The 18,679-nt window shown below is 49.2% G+C and overlaps 1 protein-coding gene across 1 annotated transcript in view; it reads right to left on the reverse strand.

Moving 5' to 3' along the window:
• Nucleotides 1-858: 858 nt before the first annotated feature.
• The window catches only part of aldh1l2 (aldehyde dehydrogenase 1 family, member L2), a 171,051-nt gene continuing 153,230 nt past the window's right edge, over nucleotides 859-18,679 (reverse strand). Inside the window, exon 23 of the mRNA XM_063072229.1 lies at nucleotides 859-2,740. Within this exon, the coding sequence (XP_062928299.1) occupies nucleotides 2,685-2,740 (56 nt within the window). The 3' untranslated portion in view covers nucleotides 859-2,684. The remainder of the gene's footprint in view (nucleotides 2,741-18,679) is intronic.

Raw genomic sequence — 18,679 nt, forward strand, 5'->3', positions numbered from 1 at the left:
AAAGGACTGTGGATTGAGTCCACCACAATGGGCTTCCTAAAAGGTGTGAATACCAGATACTTCTGGTAGTTTGACCTGATGCTGTAGTTTCGAAGGCAGTATCACCTATATATTATAAATATTAATTGTCTTCTATGTTAGCATGGGAAATGCCAAATAAAAGTATCATAGACTTAACTTACATTCCTAAAGACTGTGGATACCAACATGTTGGCGTCAGAAGGAAAGGATGAAATCCGAAGGTGTGATGTTTGTATGTAGCTTCAAAAGGAAGCATCGTCTAAGTATTGTCTATAACTTTTAAGTAGCGATTGCCTTTGTGTTTAGCATATAAATATCGAGCCCACACTTAGCTAGCAGACCTTTCTGCGGAAAGTGTCTCGAGATGCCTGCTGTACTTTGTCGTGTCGAATAAAGAAGCTGCTTTGTACCTAACCAGTGACTCTGTCTCTCTGGTAATTTCATCCACGCTACAACAGTATCCAACTGGTCAATTTCTGTATAAAAATGCCATTAGTTTTAGAAAATATTTCAGAACAGTTCAGCGACAGGAGATAAACTGTTCTTCTTGTACACATATAAATATAGTGTGATTGAGGAGCAAGTGAGAGTTTTCGGAGTCCAGTAATCAGTGACAACACATCCATACTTACAGGAGGGAGGTGTGGTTCACCCAAAGAGGCGCCATGCTGCAATTATATCAAGCAGGGATCGAGTTAGTTAGGCTTCCACACAACCGTTACCACACCATACTCTGGGTAGCTCACGCGTGTGACACAACAGCTCCAAACAATGGATCTGAGAGTAAGCATTCAACACAACATAGCATGGAGTCAAAACCCAACAGAAAACTGATTTTGCAGTGCGAAGCTTTACTTGTAGTAAAATAAAATCAATACATTTTAAAATTAGGACTGTAATTATTTTTTTCCACATAGATGCATAACTTCTCACGATAGAATTTGAAGCATACATTAAAGGACATTGGGAGAGTCCTGGAGAGGCACGCACAGCTCCCTGCACCTGTGAGGAAGCTGGCTCCATTTGAACAGGTAACAGCACTCACCATTTCACTAGCAGCAGGTAACACTGGGTCAGTGAATTTCCTGCACTAGTTTCCATCAACCAAGAATGGAATATTCCACAAGACTTTTCCCTTATTAGCCTCCCCCACTCTTCCCTAATAAATCGTGGCTGTAGGCAAGAGAGGCAGTGCCTGGTTGCACAGCTCTGAGGATAGTGACAGAGTAGTGAATACAGTCTGTAACATCTCAGACCACACCAACAATTCTGCTATCACCTGGATTCTGGCTCCCTGCTCCAGCGTAACATTTCCTCTGTTCCCATGCTCAATGAAAGGCACTGACCCCAAACAGTAATCCGGTTCTCTTGCCTCACACGCTGCCCAAGTGTTACCATGTTTCCAGTATCTCCCGCTGTTTTTTAATACTTCATATTTGCAGCACCTGTTGCTGTTTGCTGGGTTCCAATGGACCAGTAAGGCAGGTACAGTACTGGCCCAGCACTTCACATACAAATGAACCAAACATTCATCAACAAAACAATTCAATACTCTATGCAATTATTGTCAGAGTGGCATACTGGATGTAGATATCAGATTCTACATTCACTGTAATATATAACCACCATTTGTGTCCTCCAAGCTCTGCTCCCAGAGAGGGCAAGTGTTCAGATGCAGAAGTACAAGAATGTGACAGTTATTCTGATTTGAAGCTTATGTGCATAGATCAAATGTGCATAGGTCATGGTGACTTCTACACTTGCTAAGACAAATCCAAATTAAGGGTACTTCATTGTGATTATCCAATGAATTTAAAAGCAACATTTGAACAGACAACATGTGAGCAAGCATTTCCCTGCATTCATACATGGTTATAACTTGATGTACCTTTTTCAGCCATTTTATCTGTACCAAGTGATTACTTTTTAAACATTTATTAATTTACATACTGAAAGGATGGCAGGTAGAATACAATGTGGAGATGCTGGATGGTTCAGATCTTTTCACAGTTTGCCCAAAAATTAGCGCACAGAGCCAGCTTGTCTTGTTTCGGCTTTCAGCCACAGCCTCAACCACTGAGCTTCAAATCCCTTTCCTTTCAATAGTTAGAACTCCAGCAACTAGCAAATGACTCTCTTTAGTTGCTTCAGTTATTTACTGCTCAGCTGGTCTGATCTGATCTCCTGTTGATAAACACATTTTCAACTGCAATGATACAACTGCACCATATCACTGCCCTTAGTCACCAAGGAATACGAGGAATTTTGAAAAATAAAATTCTAAACATTGCCAAACATTGATTTGTGAATTGATACATACATAATTTTCATCTGAAAAGATCTTATGAAACTGCAACAATTTACATCATTATTAATGGCCAGATCACCAATCAAAGCAAACTTCCGAGTTGGACTCAAGAAGCTTCATCATGGGGTTCGTCACTGAGAAGCCGAATGTTACACCTGTAACCCAGTGCACAATACACAAGGTTTGGGTACAAGCTAAGCTGCAACTAGAAGCTATAGTTTTTGAACATTGAACAAGAGGATACAGTTGCCTGTATGTGCTGAGTTTGTTACACATTAGTAGAATCCTCAAGTTCTCTTCTGCTGATGTTCAGCCAAAGGGCCAGTGGAAATGAAGACATTGTTGAAACGAGGGCCTAATACTCCACTGTCACGGCTTTGGTTCGGAGATATTCATGAAGTGCCTCCTCACCTGAATACAAGGGCAGGAAATGAGATTTATTCAGAGAGATGGATACAGAGTGAAATCACTCATCCTGCAGTTACACAGCACAGATATATTTACAATGCCAGCACACAAGCTCAACACTGTATTGCACTGTGTGTGGCGCTGGCCTGGCACCACCCTGCACACAGCACAATCCCGTAAACAGCACAGATAATAATATTAATTGAAGGTTAAACACTGACCAAGACAGAGGATAACATCTACTCAAAGTAAAATTATCAAAGTATGTACATTAACATATTACCTTGAGTCATAGTGATCACAATTCTATCTCCTTTATTGTAGCCTTGGAAAGGGATAGGAACGGACATACATAGAAACATAGAAACATAGAAAATAGGTGCAGGAGTAGGCCATTCGGCCCTTCGAGCCTGCACCGCCATTTATTATGATCATGGCTGATCATCCAACTCAGAACCCCGCCCCAGCCTTCCCTCCATACCCTCTGATCCCCGTAGCCACAAGGGCCATATCTAACTCCCTCTTAAATATAGCCAATGAACTGGCCTCAACTGTTTCCTGTGGCAGAGAATTCCACAGATTCACCACTCTCTGTGTGAAGAAGTTTTTCCTAATCTCGTTCCTAAAAGGCTTCCCCTCTATCCTCAAACTGTGACCCCTCGTTCTGGACTTCCCCAACATCGGGAGCAATCTTCCTGCATCTAGCCTGTCCAATCCCTTTAGGATTTTATACGTTTCAATCAGATCCCCCCTCAATCTTCTAAATTCCAACGAGTACAAGCCCAGTTCATCCAGTCTTTCTTCATACGAAAGTCCTGCCATCCCAGGAATCAATCTGGTGAACCTTCTTTGTACTCCCTCTATGGCAAGGATGTCTTTCCTCAGATTAGGGGACCAAAACTGCACACAATACTCCAGGTGTGGTCTCACCAAGGCCTTGTACAACTGCAGTAGTACCTCCCTGCTCCTGTACTCGAATCCTCTCGCTATAAATGCCAGCATACCATTCGCCTTTTTCACCGCCTGCTGTACCTGCATGCCCACTTTCAATGACTGGTGTATAATGACACCCAGGTCTCGTTGCACCTCCCCTTTTCCTAATCGGCCACCATTCAGATAATAATCCGTTTTCCTATTTTTGCCACCAAAGTGGATAACTTCACATTTATCCACATTAAATTGTATCCGCCATGAATTTGCCCACTCACCCAACCTATCCAAGTCACCCTGCATCCTCTTAGCATCCTCCTCACAGCAAACACTGCCACCCAGCTTCGTGTCATCCGCAAACTTGGAGATGCTGCATTTAATTCCCTCATCCAAGTCATTAATATATATTGTAAACAACTGGGGTCCCAGCACTGAGCCTTGCGGTACCCCACTAGTCACCGCCTGCCATTCTGAAAAGGTCCCGTTTATTCCCACTCTTTGCTTCCTGTCTGCTAACCAATTCTCCACCCACACCAATACCTTACCCCCAATACCGTGTGCTTTAAGTTTGCACACTAATCTCCTGTGTGGGACCTTGTCAAAAGCCTTTTGAAAATCCAAATATACCATATCCACTGGTTCTCCCCTATCCACTCTACTAGTTACATCCTCAAAAAATTCTATGAGATTCGTCAGACATGATTTTCCTTTCACAAATCCATGCTGACTTTGTCCGATGATTTCACCGCTTTCCAAATGTGCTGTTATCACATCCTTGATAACTGACTCCAGCAGTTTCCCCACCACCGACGTTAGGCTAACCGGTCTATAATTCCCCGGTTTCTCTCTCCCTCCTTTTTTAAAAAGTGGGGTTACATTAGCCACCCTCCAATCCTCAGGAACTAGTCCAGAATCTAACGAGTTTTGAAAAATTATCACTAATGCATCCACTATTTCTTGGGCTACTTCCTTAAGCACTCTAGGATGCAGACCATCTGGTCCGGGGGATTTATCTGCCTTCAATTTACCTAACACCACTTCCCTACTAACATGTATTTCGCTCAGTTCCTCCATCTCACTGGACCCTCTGTCCCCTACTATTTCTGGAAGATTATTTATGTCCTCCTTAGTGAAGACAGAACCAAAGTAATTATTCAATTGGTCTGCCATGTCCTATTAATTATTTAATTGGTATTAAACAGGAAATTAGAAATGTATGCAATAAAGGAACAGCAGTTATAATGGGTGACTTCAATCTACATGTAGATTGGGTGAACCAAATTGGTAAAGGTGTTGAGGAAGAGGATTTCTTGGAATGTATGCGGGATGGTTTTTTGAACCAACATGTCGAGGAACCAACTAGAGAGCAGGCTATTCTGGACTGGGTTTTGAGCAATGAGGAAGGGTTAATTAGCAATCTTGTCGTAAGAGGCCCTTTGGGTAAGAGTGACCATAATATGGTGGAATTCTTCATTAAGATGGAGAGTGACATAGTTAATTCAGAAACAAAGGTTCTGAACTTAAAGAGGGGTAACTTTGAAGGTATGAGACGTGAATTAGCTAAGATAGACTGGCAAATGACACTTAAAGGATTGACGGTGGATATGCAATGGCAAGCATTTAAAGGTTGCATGGATGAACTACAACAATTGTTCATCCCAGTTTGGCAAAAGAATCAAGGAAGGTAGTGCACCCGTGGCTGACAAGAGAAATTAGGGATAGTATCAATTCCAAAGAAGAAGCATACAAATTAGCCAGAGAAAGTGGCTCACCTGAGGACTGGGAGAAATTCAGTTTTAATACATTTTAATATATACGTGTGTGTGTGTGTGTGTGTGTATTATATATATATATATATATATATATATATATCATACATATATCATTTTAATACCATCTCCGACCTCACTACTACAAATTAGGTAAGTGTTAAATTGGAGTAAGGGGAAATATGAAGCTATCAGGCAGGAACTCAGAAATATAAATTGGGAACAGATGTTCTCAGGGAAATGTACGGAAGAAATGTGGCCAATGTTCAGGGGATATTTGTGTGGGTTCTCTGTAGATACATTCCAATGAGATGGGGAAAGGATGGTAGGGTACAGGAACCGTGGTGTACAAAGACTTGAAAATCTAGTCAAGAAGAAAAGAAAAGATTACAAAAGGTTCAAAAAACCAAGTAATGATATGAATCTGAAAGATTATAAGGCCAGCAGGAAGGAGTTTAAGAAAGAAATTAGGAGAGCCAGAAGGGGCCATGAGAAGGCCTTGGCGAGCAGGATTAAAGAAAACCCCGAGGCATTCTACAAATATGTGAAGAGCAAGAGGATAAGACATGAGAGAATAGGACAAATCAAGTGTGACAGTGGAAAAGTGTGTATGGAACCAGACATAGCAGAGCTACTTAATGAATACTTTGCTTCAGTATTCACTACGGAAAAGGTTCTTGGCGAAAGTTGGGATGATTTACAGCAGACTGAAAAGCTTGAGCATGTAGACATTAAGAAAGAGGATGTGCTGGAGCTTTTGGAAAGCATCAAGTTGGATAAGTCACTGGGACCGGATGAGATGTACCCCAGGCTACTGTGGGAGGTAAGGGAGCAGATTGCTGAGCCTCTGGCAATGATCTTTGCATCATCAATGGGGATGGAGGTTCTGGAGTATTGGAGGGTTGTGGATGTTGTTACTTTATTCAAGAAAGGGAGTAGAGATAGCCCAGGAAATTATAGGCCAGTGAGTCTTACTTCAGTGCTTGGTAAATTGATGGAGAAGATCTGAGAAGCAGGATTTATGAACATTTGGAGAGGTATAATATAGTCAGCATGGCTTTGTCAAAGGCAAGTTGTGCCTTACGAGCCTGATTGAATTTTTTGAGGATGTGACTAAACACATTGATGAAGGAAGAGCAGTAGATGTAGTGTATATGGATTTCAGCAAGGCATTTGATAAGATACCCTATGCAAGGCTTATTGAGAAAGTGAGGAGGCATGGGATCCAAGGGGACATTGCTTTGTGGAAATAGAAATGGCTTGCCCACAGAAGGCAAAGATTGGTTGTGACTGGTCATATTCTGCATGGAGGTTGGTCACCAGTGGTGTTCTGGGACCCCTTCTCTTCATAATTTTTATTAATGACCTGGATGAGGAAGTGGAGGGATGGGTTAGTAAATTTGCTGATGACACAAAGGTTGGGGTTGTTGTGGATAGTGTGGTGGGCTGTCAGAGGTTACAGAGGGACATCGATAGGATGCAAAACTGAACTAAGAAGTGGCAGATGGAGTTCAACCCAGATAAGTGAGAGGTGGTTCATTTTGATAGGTCAAATATGATGGCAGAATATAGCATTAATGGTAAGACTCTTGGCAGTGTGGAGGATCAGAGGGATCTTGGGGTCTGAGTCCATAGGACACTCAAAGCTGCTGCGCAGGTTGACTGTGGTTAAGATGGCATACGGTGCCTTAGCCTTCATCAATCGTGAGATTGAGTTTAAGAGCCGAGAGGTAATGTTTCAGCTATACAGGACCCACCTGGAGTACTGTGCTCAGTTCTGGTCACCTCACTACAGAAAGGATATAGAAACTATAGAAAGGGTGCAGAAGAGATTTACAAAGATGTTGCCTGGATTGGGGAGCATGCCTTATGAGAATAGGTTGAGTGAACTTGGCCTTTTCTCCTTGGAGCAATGGAGGATGAGAGGCGACCTGATATAGGTGTATAAGATGATGAGAGGCATTGATCGTGTCGATAGTCAGAAGCTTTCTCCCAGGGCTAAAATAACTAACACGAGAGGACACAGTTTTAAGGTGCTTGGAAGTAGGTACAGAGGAGATGTCAGGGGTAAGCTTTTTACTCAGAGATTGGTGAGTGCATGGAATAGGCTGCCAGCGACGGTGGTGGAGGTGGATATGATAGGGTCTTTTAAGAGACTCCTGGATAGGTACATGGAGCTCAGAAAAATAGAGGGCTATGGATAACCCTAGGTAATTTCTAAGGTACATGTTCAGCACAGCATTGTGGACCAAAAGGCCTGTATTGTATTGTAGGTTTTCTATGTTTCTATAAACAGACTGAGAAACAACCGAAGTGCAATGTGCCACACTGCTCTATTGCTCTGTTTGATCAATGGTGATCCCCAGTGCATCACGCCGTTGGTCCTGCAGTGAGACACTCACTATGGAGCCTCACATCTTAAGACATCGGAGCAGAATTAGAATATTCGTCCCTGAGTCATTCCATGATGGCTGATTTATTATCCCTCTCAACCAAGTACTTTGATGCACTGATTAATCAGGAACCTATTCACCTCCGCTTTATGTATACCAAATGACTTGACCTGCACAGCAATGAATTCCACAGATTAACCACCCTCTGGCTAAAGAAATACCTCCTCATCTGCACTAAATGGAAGGCCTTCTAGTCTGAGGCTGTCCTAGACTCCCCGACTATAGGAAGCATCCTCTCCACATCCACTCTATCTGTGTCCTCTGGTCCTAGACTCCCCGACTATAGGAAGCATCCTCTCCACATCCACTGTCGAGACTTCTCAATATTTGATAGATTTCAATGAGATCCCCTCTTCTAAACTAGAGTACAGGTCCAGAGCCATCAAGCGTTCCTCATAAGTTAACCCTTTAATTCCTGGGATCATTCTCATGAACTCCTCTGGACCCTCTCCTATGCCAGCGCCAACTTTCTTAGATAGAGTGTCAAAAACTGCTCACAACCAATGCCTTATAAAGCATCTGCATTACATCTTTGTTTTTATATTCTAGTCCTCTTGAAATGAATGCCAATGTTGCATATGCCTTCCTCACCACCAAGTCAACCTGCAAGTTAACCCTTAGGGAATTCAGTCTCTTGCAGCTTTGATTTCTGAATTGGCTCCCCATTTAGTAAACAGCCCACACTTTTATTCCTTCTACCTGTGTGCATGACCATACACTTCCCCACACTGTATTCCATCTACCACCTATTTGCCTATTCTCCTAATCTGTCCAATTGCTTCTGCTGACTCCCTGCCCCCTCAACACTACCTGCCCCTCCTCCTATCTTTGTACTATCCACAAAACGATCAATCTTGTCATCCAGATCATTGACGTATAACATGAAACATGAAAAGTAGCAGTCCCGCCACCAACCCCTGCGGAACACTAGTCACCGACAGCCAAGCAGAAAAGGCCCCCCGCCATTCCCACTGTTTCTCTCCTGCCAGTCAATCTTCTATTCCAGTCAATCTTTCCTGTAAAATCCTCAGTTCTTGTTTAAGAGACTCAGTTCTCAGTTCTTGTTTAGCAACTTTATGTGTGACACCTTGTCAAAGGAAAATCCTGGTATACATCCCATCCCTCTTATACAGGTCCCAGCTGGTGTACGTCCCATCCCTCTTATACAGGTCCCAGCTGGTGTACGTCCCATCCCTCTTATACAGGTCCCAGCTGGTGTACGTCCCATCCCTCTTATACAGGTCCCAGCTGGTGTACGTCCCATCCCTCTTATACAGGTCCCAGCTGGTGTACGTCCCATCCCTCTTATACAGGTCCCAGCTGGTGTACGTCCCATCCCTCTTATACAGGTCCCAGCTGGTGTACGTCCCATCCCTCTTATACAGGTCCCAGCTGGTGTACGTCCCATCCCTCTTATACAGGTCCCAGCTGGTGTACATCCCATCCCTATTCATACAGGTCCCAGCTGGTGTACGTCCCATCCCTCTTATACAGGTCCCAGCTGGTGTACGTCCCATCCCTCTTATACAGGTCCCAGCTGGTGTACGTCCCATCCCTCTTATACAGGTCCCAGCTGGTGTACGTCCCATCCCTCTTATACAGGTCCCAGCTGGTGTACGTCCCATCCCTCTTATACAGGTCCCAGCTGGTGTACGTCCCATCCCTCTTATACAGGTCCCAGCTGGTGTACGTCCCATCCCTCTTATACAGGTCCCAGCTGGTGTACGTCCCATCCCTCTCATACAGGTCCCAGCTGGTGTACGTCCCATCCCTCTCATACAGGTCCCAGCTGGTGTACGTCCCATCCCTCTCATACAGGTCCCAGCTGGTGTACGTCCCATCCCTCTCATACAGGTCCCAGCTGGTGTACGTCCCATCCCTCTTATACAGGTCCCAGCTGGTGTACGTCCCATCCCTCTTATACAGGTCCCAGCTGGTGTACGTCCCATCCCTCTTATACAGGTCCCAGCTGGTGTACGTCCCATCCCTCTTATACATGTCCCAGCTGGTGTACGTCCCATCCCTCTTATACAGGTCCCAGCTGGTGTACGTCCCATCCCTATTCATACAGGTCCCAGCTGGTGTACGTCCCATCCCTCTTATACAGGTCCCAGCTGGTGTACGTCCCATCCCTATTCATACAGGTCCCAGCTGGTGTACGTCCCATCCCTCTTATACAGGTCCCAGCTGGTGTACGTCCCATCCCTCTTATACAGGTCCCAGCTGGTGTACGTCCCATCCCTCTTATACATGTCCCAGCTGGTGTACGTCCCATCCATCTTATACAGGTCCCAGCTGGTGTACGTCCCATCCCTCTTATACAGGTCCCAGCTGGTGTACGTCCCATCCCTCTTATACAGGTCCCAGCTGGTGTACGTCCCATCCATCTTATACAGGTCCCAGCTGGTGTACGTCCCATCCCTCTTATACAGGTCCCAGCTGGTGTACGTCCCATCCCTCTTATACAGGTCCCAGCTGGTGTACGTCCCATCCCTCTTATACAGGTCCCAGCTGGTGTACGTCCCATCCCTCTTATACAGGTCCCAGCTGGTGTACGTCCCATCCCTCTTATACAGGTCCCAGCTGGTGTACGTCCCATCCCTCTTATACAGGTCCCAGCTGGTGTACGGCCCATCCCTCTTATACAGGTCCCAGCTGGTGTACGTCCCATCCCTCTTATACAGGTCCCAGCTGGTGTACGTCCCATCCCTCTTATACAGGTCCCAGCTGGTGTACGTCCCATCCATCTTATACAGGCCCCAGCTGGTGTACGTCCCATCCCTCTTATACAGGTCCCAGCTGGTGTACGTCCCATCCCTCTTATACAGGTCCCAGCTGGTGTACGTCCCATCCCTCTTATACAGGTCCCAGCTGGTGTACGTCCCATCCCTCTTATACAGGTCCCAGCTGGTGTACGTCCCATCCCTCTTATACAGGTCCCAGCTGGTGTACGTCCCATCCCTCTTATACAGGTCCCAGCTGGTGTACGTCCCATCCCTCTTATACAGGTCCCAGCTGGTGTACGTCCCATCCCTCTTATACAGGTCCCAGCTGGTGTACGTCCCATCCCTCTTATACAGGTCCCAGCTGGTGTACGTCCCATCCCTCTTATACAGGTCCCAGCTGGTGTACGTCCCATCCCTCTTATACAGGTCCCAGCTGGTGTACGTCCCATCCCTCTTATACAGGTCCCAGCTGGTGTACGTCCCATCCCTCTTATACAGGTCCCAGCTGGTGTACGTCCCATCCCTCTTATACAGGTCCCAGCTGGTGTACGTCCCATCCCTCTTATACAGGTCCCAGCTGGTGTACGTCCCATCCCTCTTATACAGGTCCCAGCTGGTGTACGTCCCATCCCTCTTATACAGGTCCCAGCTGGTGTACGTCCCATCCCTCTCATACAGGTCCCAGCTGGTGTACGTCCCATCCCTATTCATACAGGTCCCAGCTGGTGTACATCCCATCCCTCTTATACAGGTCCCAGCTGGTGTACGTCCCATCCCTCTTATACAGGTCCCAGCTGGTGTACGTCCCATCCCTCTTATACAGGTCCCAGCTGGTGTACGTCCCATCCCTCTTATACAGGTCCCAGCTGGTGTACGTCCCATCCCTCTTATAGAGGTCCCAGCTGGTGTACATCCCATCCCTCTTATACAGGTCCCAGCTGGTGTACGTCCCATCCCTATTCATACAGGTCCCAGCTGGTGTACGTCCCATCCCTCTTATACAGGTCCCAGCTGGTGTACGTCCCATCCCTATTCATACAGGTCCCAGCTGGTGTACGTCCCATCCCTATTCATACAGATCCCAGCTGGTGTACGTCCCATCCCTCTTATACAGGTCCCAGCTGGTGTACGTCCCATCCCTCTTATACAGGTCCCAGCTGGTGTACGTCCCATCCCTCTTATACAGGTCCCAGCTGGTGTACGTCCCATCCCTCTTATACAGGTCCCAGCTGGTGTACGTCCCATCCCTCTTATACAGGTCCCAGCTGGTGTACGTCCCATCCCTCTTATACAGGTCCCAGCTGGTGTACGTCCCATCCCTCTTATACAGGTCCCAGCTGGTGTACGTCCCATCCCTCTTATACAGGTCCCAGCTGGTGTACGTCCCATCCCTCTTATACAGGTCCCAGCTGGTGTACGTCCCATCCCTCTTATACAGGTCCCAGCTGGTGTACGTCCCATCCCTCTTATACAGGTCCCAGCTGGTGTACGTCCCATCCCTCTTATACAGGTCCCAGCTGGTGTACGTCCCATCCCTCTTATACAGGTCCCAGCTGGTGTACGTCCCATCCCTCTTATACAGGTCCCAGCTGGTGTACGTCCCATCCCTCTTATACAGGTCCCAGCTGGTGTACGTCCCATCCCTCTTATACAGGTCCCAGCTGGTGTACGTCCCATCCCTCTTATACAGGTCCCAGCTGGTGTACGTCCCATCCCTCTTATACAGGTCCCAGCTGGTGTACGTCCCATCCCTCTTATACAGGTCCCAGCTGGTGTACGTCCCATCCCTCTTATACAGGTCCCAGCTGGTGTACGTCCCATCCCTCTTATACAGGTCCCAGCTGGTGTACGTCCCATCCCTCTTATACAGGTCCCAGCTGGTGTACGTCCCATCCCTCTTATACAGGTCCCAGCTGGTGTACGTCCCATCCCTCTTATACAGGTCCCAGCTGGTGTACGTCCCATCCCTCTTATACAGGTCCCAGCTGGTGTACGTCCCATCCCTCTTATACAGGTCCCAGCTGGTGTACGTCCCATCCCTCTTATACAGGTCCCAGCTGGTGTACGTCCCATCCCTCTTATACAGGTCCCAGCTGGTGTACGTCCCATCCCTCTTATACAGGTCCCAGCTGGTGTACGTCCCATCCCTCTTATACAGGTCCCAGCTGGTGTACGTCCCATCCCTCTTATACAGGTCCCAGCTGGTGTACGTCCCATCCCTCTTATACAGGTCCCAGCTGGTGTACGTCCCATCCCTCTTATACAGGTCCCAGCTGGTGTACGTCCCATCCCTCTTATACAGGTCCCAGCTGGTGTACGTCCCATCCCTCTTATACAGGTCCCAGCTGGTGTACGTCCCATCCCTCTTATACAGGTCCCAGCTGGTGTACGTCCCATCCCTCTTATACAGGTCCCAGCTGGTGTACGTCCCATCCCTCTTATACAGGTCCCAGCTGGTGTACGTCCCATCCCTCTTATACAGGTCCCAGCTGGTGTACGTCCCATCCCTCTTATACAGGTCCCAGCTGGTGTACGTCCCATCCCTCTTATACAGGTCCCAGCTGGTGTACGTCCCATCCCTCTTATACAGGTCCCAGCTGGTGTACGTCCCATCCCTCTTATACAGGTCCCAGCTGGTGTACGTCCCATCCCTCTTATACAGGTCCCAGCTGGTGTACGTCCCATCCCTCTTATACAGGTCCCAGCTGGTGTACGTCCCATCCCTCTTATACAGGTCCCAGCTGGTGTACGTCCCATCCCTCTTATACAGGTCCCAGCTGGTGTACGTCCCATCCCTCTTATACAGGTCCCAGCTGGTGTACGTCCCATCCCTCTTATACAGGTCCCAGCTGGTGTACGTCCCATCCCTCTTATACAGGTCCCAGCTGGTGTACGTCCCATCCCTCTTATACAGGTCCCAGCTGGTGTACGTCCCATCCCTCTTATACAGGTCCCAGCTGGTGTACGTCCCATCCCTCTTATACAGGTCCCAGCTGGTGTACGTCCCATCCCTCTTATACAGGTCCCAGCTGGTGTACGTCCCATCCCTCTTATACAGGTCCCAGCTGGTGTACGTCCCATCCCTCTTATACAGGTCCCAGCTGGTGTACGTCCCATCCCTCTTATACAGGTCCCAGCTGGTGTACGTCCCATCCCTCTTATACAGGTCCCAGCTGGTGTACGTCCCATCCCTCTTATACAGGTCCCAGCTGGTGTACGTCCCATCCCTCTTATACAGGTCCCAGCTGGTGTACGTCCCATCCCTCTTATACAGGTCCCAGCTGGTGTACGTCCCATCCCTCTTATACAGGTCCCAGCTGGTGTACGTCCCATCCCTCTTATACAGGTCCCAGCTGGTGTACGTCCCATCCCTCTTATACAGGTCCCAGCTGGTGTACGTCCCATCCCTCTTATACAGGTCCCAGCTGGTGTACGTCCCATCCCTCTTATACAGGTCCCAGCTGGTGTACGTCCCATCCCTCTTATACAGGTCCCAGCTGGTGTACGTCCCATCCCTCTTATACAGGTCCCAGCTGGTGTACGTCCCATCCCTCTTATACAGGTCCCAGCTGGTGTACGTCCCATCCCTCTTATACAGGTCCCAGCTGGTGTACGTCCCATCCCTCTTATACAGGTCCCAGCTGGTGTACGTCCCATCCCTCTTATACAGGTCCCAGCTGGTGTACGTCCCATCCCTCTTATACAGGTCCCAGCTGGTGTACGTCCCATCCCTCTTATACAGGTCCCAGCTGGTGTACGTCCCATCCCTCTTATACAGGTCCCAGCTGGTGTACGTCCCATCCCTCTTATACAGGTCCCAGCTGGTGTACGTCCCATCCCTCTTATACAGGTCCCAGCTGGTGTACGTCCCATCCCTCTTATACAGGTCCCAGCTGGTGTACGTCCCATCCCTCTTATACAGGTCCCAGCTGGTGTACGTCCCATCCCTCTTATACAGGTCCCAGCTGGTGTACGTCCCATCCCTCTTATACAGGTCCCAGCTGGTGTACGTCCCATCCCTCTTATACAGGTCCCAGCTGGTGTACGTCCCATCCCTCTTATACAGGTCCCAGCTGGTGTCGTACAGGTCCCAGCTGGTGTGTCCCATCCCTCTTATACAGGTCCCAGCTGGTGTACGTCCCATCCCTCTTATACAGGTCCCAGCTGGTGTACGTCCCATCCTCATACAGGTCCCAGCTGGTGTACGTCCCATCCCTCTTATACAGGTCCCAGCTGGTGTGTACGCATCGTCCCATCCCTCTTATACAGGTCCCAGCTGGTGTACGTCCCATCCCTCTTATACAGGTCCCAGCTGGTGTACGTCCCATCCCTCTTATACAGGTCCCAGCTGGTGTACGTCCCATCCCTCTTCTTATACAGGTCCCAGCTGGTGTACGTCCCATCCCTCTTATACAGGTCCCAGCTGGTGTACGTCCCATCCCTCTTATACAGGTCCCAGCTGGTGTACGTCCCATCCCTCTTATACAGGTCCCAGCTGGTGTACGTCCCATCCCTCTTATACAGGTCCCAGCTGGTGTACGTCCCATCCCTCTTATACAGGTCCCAGCTGGTGTACGTCCCATCCCTCTTATACAGGTCCCAGCTGGTGTACGTCCCATCCCTCTTATACAGGTCCCAGCTGGTGTACGTCCCATCCCTCTTATACAGGTCCCAGCTGGTGTACGTCCCATCCCTTTATACAGGTCCCAGCTGGTGTACGTCCCATCCCTCTTATACAGGTCCCAGCTGGTGTACGTCCCATCCCTCTTATACAGGTCCCAGCTGGTGTACGTCCCATCCCTCTTATACAGGTCCCAGCTGGTGTACGTCCCATCCCTCTTATACAGGTCCCAGCTGGTGTACGTCCCATCCCTCTTATACAGGTCCCAGCTGGTGTACGTCCCATCCCTATTCATACAGGTCCCAGCTGGTGTACGTCCCATCCCTCTTATACAGGTCCCAGCTGGTGTACGTCCCATCCCTCTTTACAGGTCCCAGCTGGTGTACGTCCCATCCCTCTTATACAGGTCCCAGCTGGTGTACGTCCCATCCCTCTTATACAGGTCCCAGCTGGTGTACGTCCCATCCCTCTTATACAGGTCCCAGCTGGTGTACGTCCCATCCCTCTTATACAGGTCCCAGCTGGTGTACGTCCCATCCCTCTTATACAGGTCCCAGCTGGTGTACGTCCCATCCCTCTTATACAGGTCCCAGCTGGTGTACGTCCCATCCCTCTTATACAGGTCCCAGCTGGTGTACGTCCCATCCCTCTTATACAGGTCCCAGCTGGTGTACGTCCCATCCCTCTTATACAGGTCCCAGCTGGTGTACGTCCCATCCCTCTTATACAGGTCCCAGCTGGTGTACGTCCCATCCCTCTTATACAGGTCCCAGCTGGTGTACGTCCCATCCCTCTTATACAGGTCCCAGCTGGTGTACGTCCCATCCCTCTTATACAGGTCCCAGCTGGTGTACGTCCCATCCCTCTTATACAGGTCCCAGCTGGTGTACGTCCCATCCCTCTTATACAGGTCCCAGCTGGTGTACGTCCCATCCCTATTCATACAGGTCCCAGCTGGTGTACGTCCCATCCCTCTTATACAGGTCCCAGCTGGTGTACGTCCCATCCCTCTTATACAGGTCCCAGCTGGTGTACGTCCCATCCCATCTTATACAGGTCCCAGCTGGTGTACGTCCCATCCCTCTTATACAGGTCCCAGCTGGTGTACGTCCCATCCCTCTTATACAGGTCCCAGCTGGTGTACGTCCCATCCCTATTCATACAGGTCCCAGCTGGTGTACGTCCCATCCCTCTTATACAGGTCCCAGCTGGTGTACGTCCCATCCCTCTTATACAGGTCCCAGCTGGTGTACGTCCCATCCCTCTTATACAGGTCCCAGCTGGTGTACGTCCCATCCCTCTTATACAGGTCCCAGCTGGTGTACGTCCCATCCCTCTTATACAGGTCCCAGCTGGTGTACGTCCCATCCCTCTTATACAGGTCCCAGCTGGTGTACGTCCCATCCCTCTTATACAGGTCCCAGCTGGTGTACGTCCCATCCCTCTTATACAGGTCCCAGCTGGTGTACGTCCCATCCCTCTTATACAGGTCCCAGCTGGTGTACGTCCCATCCCTCTTATACAGGTCCCAGCTGGTGTACGTCCCATCCCTCTTATACAGGTCCCAGCTGGTGTACGTCCCATCCCTCTTATACAGGTCCCAGCTGGTGTACGTCCCATCCCTCTTATACAGGTCCCAGCTGGTGTACGTCCCATCCCTCTTATACAGGTCCCAGCTGGTGTACGTCCCATCCCTCTTATACAGGTCCCAGCTGGTGTACGTCCCATCCCTCTTATACAGGTCCCAGCTGGTGTACGTCCCATCCCTCTTATACAGGTCCCAGCTGGTGTACGTCCCATCCCTCTTATACAGGTCCCAGCTGGTGTACGTCCCATCCCTCTTATACAGGTCCCAGCTGGTGTACGTCCCATCCCTATTCATACAGGTCCCAGCTGGTGTACGTCCCATCCCTCTTATACAGGTCCCAGCTGGTGTACGTCCCATCCCTCTTATACAGGTCCCAGCTGGTGTACGTCCCATCCCTCTTATACAGGTCCCAGCTGGTGTACGTCCCATCCCTCTTCATACAGGTCCCAGCTGGTGTACTCCCATCCCTATACAGTCCCAGCTGGTGTACTCCCATCCCTCTTATACAGGTCCCAGCATCCCTCTTATACAGGTCCCAGCTGGTGTACGTCCCATCCCTCTTATACAGGTCCCAGCTGGTGTACGTCCCATCCCTCTTATACAGGTCCCAGCTGGTGTACGTCCCATCCCTCTTATACAGGTCCCAGCTGGTGTACGTCCCATCCCTCTTATACAGGTCCCAGCTGGTGTACGTCCCATCCCTCTTATACAGGTCCCAGCTGGTGTACGTCCCATCCCTCTTATACAGGTCCCAGCTGGTGTACGTCCCATCCCTCTTATACAGGTCCCAGCTGGTGTACGTCCCATCCCTCTTATACAGGTCCCAGCTGGTGTACGTCCCATCCCTCTTATACAGGTCCCAGCTGGTGTACGTCCCCATCCCATCCTCTTATACAGGTCCCAGCTGGTGTACGTCCCATCCCTCTTATACAGGTCCCAGCTGGTGTACGTCCCATCCCTATTCATACAGGTCCCAGCTGGTGTACGTCCCATCCCTCTTATACAGGTCCCAGCTGGTGTACGTCCCATCCCTCTTATACAGGTCCCAGCTGGTGTACGTCCCATCCCTCTTATACAGGTCCCAGCTGGTGTACGTCCCATCCCTCTTATACAGGTCCCAGCTGGTGTACGTCCCATCCCTCTTATACAGGTCCCAGCTGGTGTACGTCCCATCCCTCTTATACAGGTCCCAGCTGGTGTACGTCCCATCCCTCTTATACAGGTCCCAGCTGGTGTACGTCCCATCCCTCTTATACAGGTCCCAGCTGGTGTACGTCCCATCCCTATTCATACAGGTCCCAGCTGGTGTACGTCCCATCCCTCTTATACAGGTCCCAGCTGGTGTACGTCCCATCCCTCTTATACAGGTCCCAGCTGGTGTACGTCCCATCCATCTTTACAGGTCCCAGCTGGTGTACGTCCCATCCCTCTTATACAGGTCCCAGCTGGTGTACGTCCCATCCCTCTTATACAGGTCCCAGCTGGTGTACTCCCATCCCTCTTATACAGGTCCCAGCTGGTGTACGTCCCATCCCTCTTATACAGGTCCCAGCTGGTGTACGTCCCATCCCTATTCATACAGGTCCCAGCTGGTGTACATCCCATCCCTCTTATACAGGTCCCAGCTGGTGTACGTCCCATCCCTCTTATACAGGTCCCAGCTAGTGTACGTCCCATCCATCTTTACAGGTCCCAGCTGGTGTACGTCCCATCCCTCTTATACAGGTCCCAGCTGGTGTACATCCCATCCCTCTTTACAGGTCCCAGCTGGTGTACGTCCCATCCCTATTCATACAGGTCCCAGCTGGTGTACGTCCCATCCCTCTTATACAGGTCCCAGCTGGTGTACGTCCCA

This window comes from Mobula hypostoma, chromosome 20 (assembly GCF_963921235.1).
Source record: "Mobula hypostoma chromosome 20, sMobHyp1.1, whole genome shotgun sequence".
Lineage (NCBI taxonomy): Eukaryota > Metazoa > Chordata > Chondrichthyes > Myliobatiformes > Myliobatidae > Mobula > Mobula hypostoma.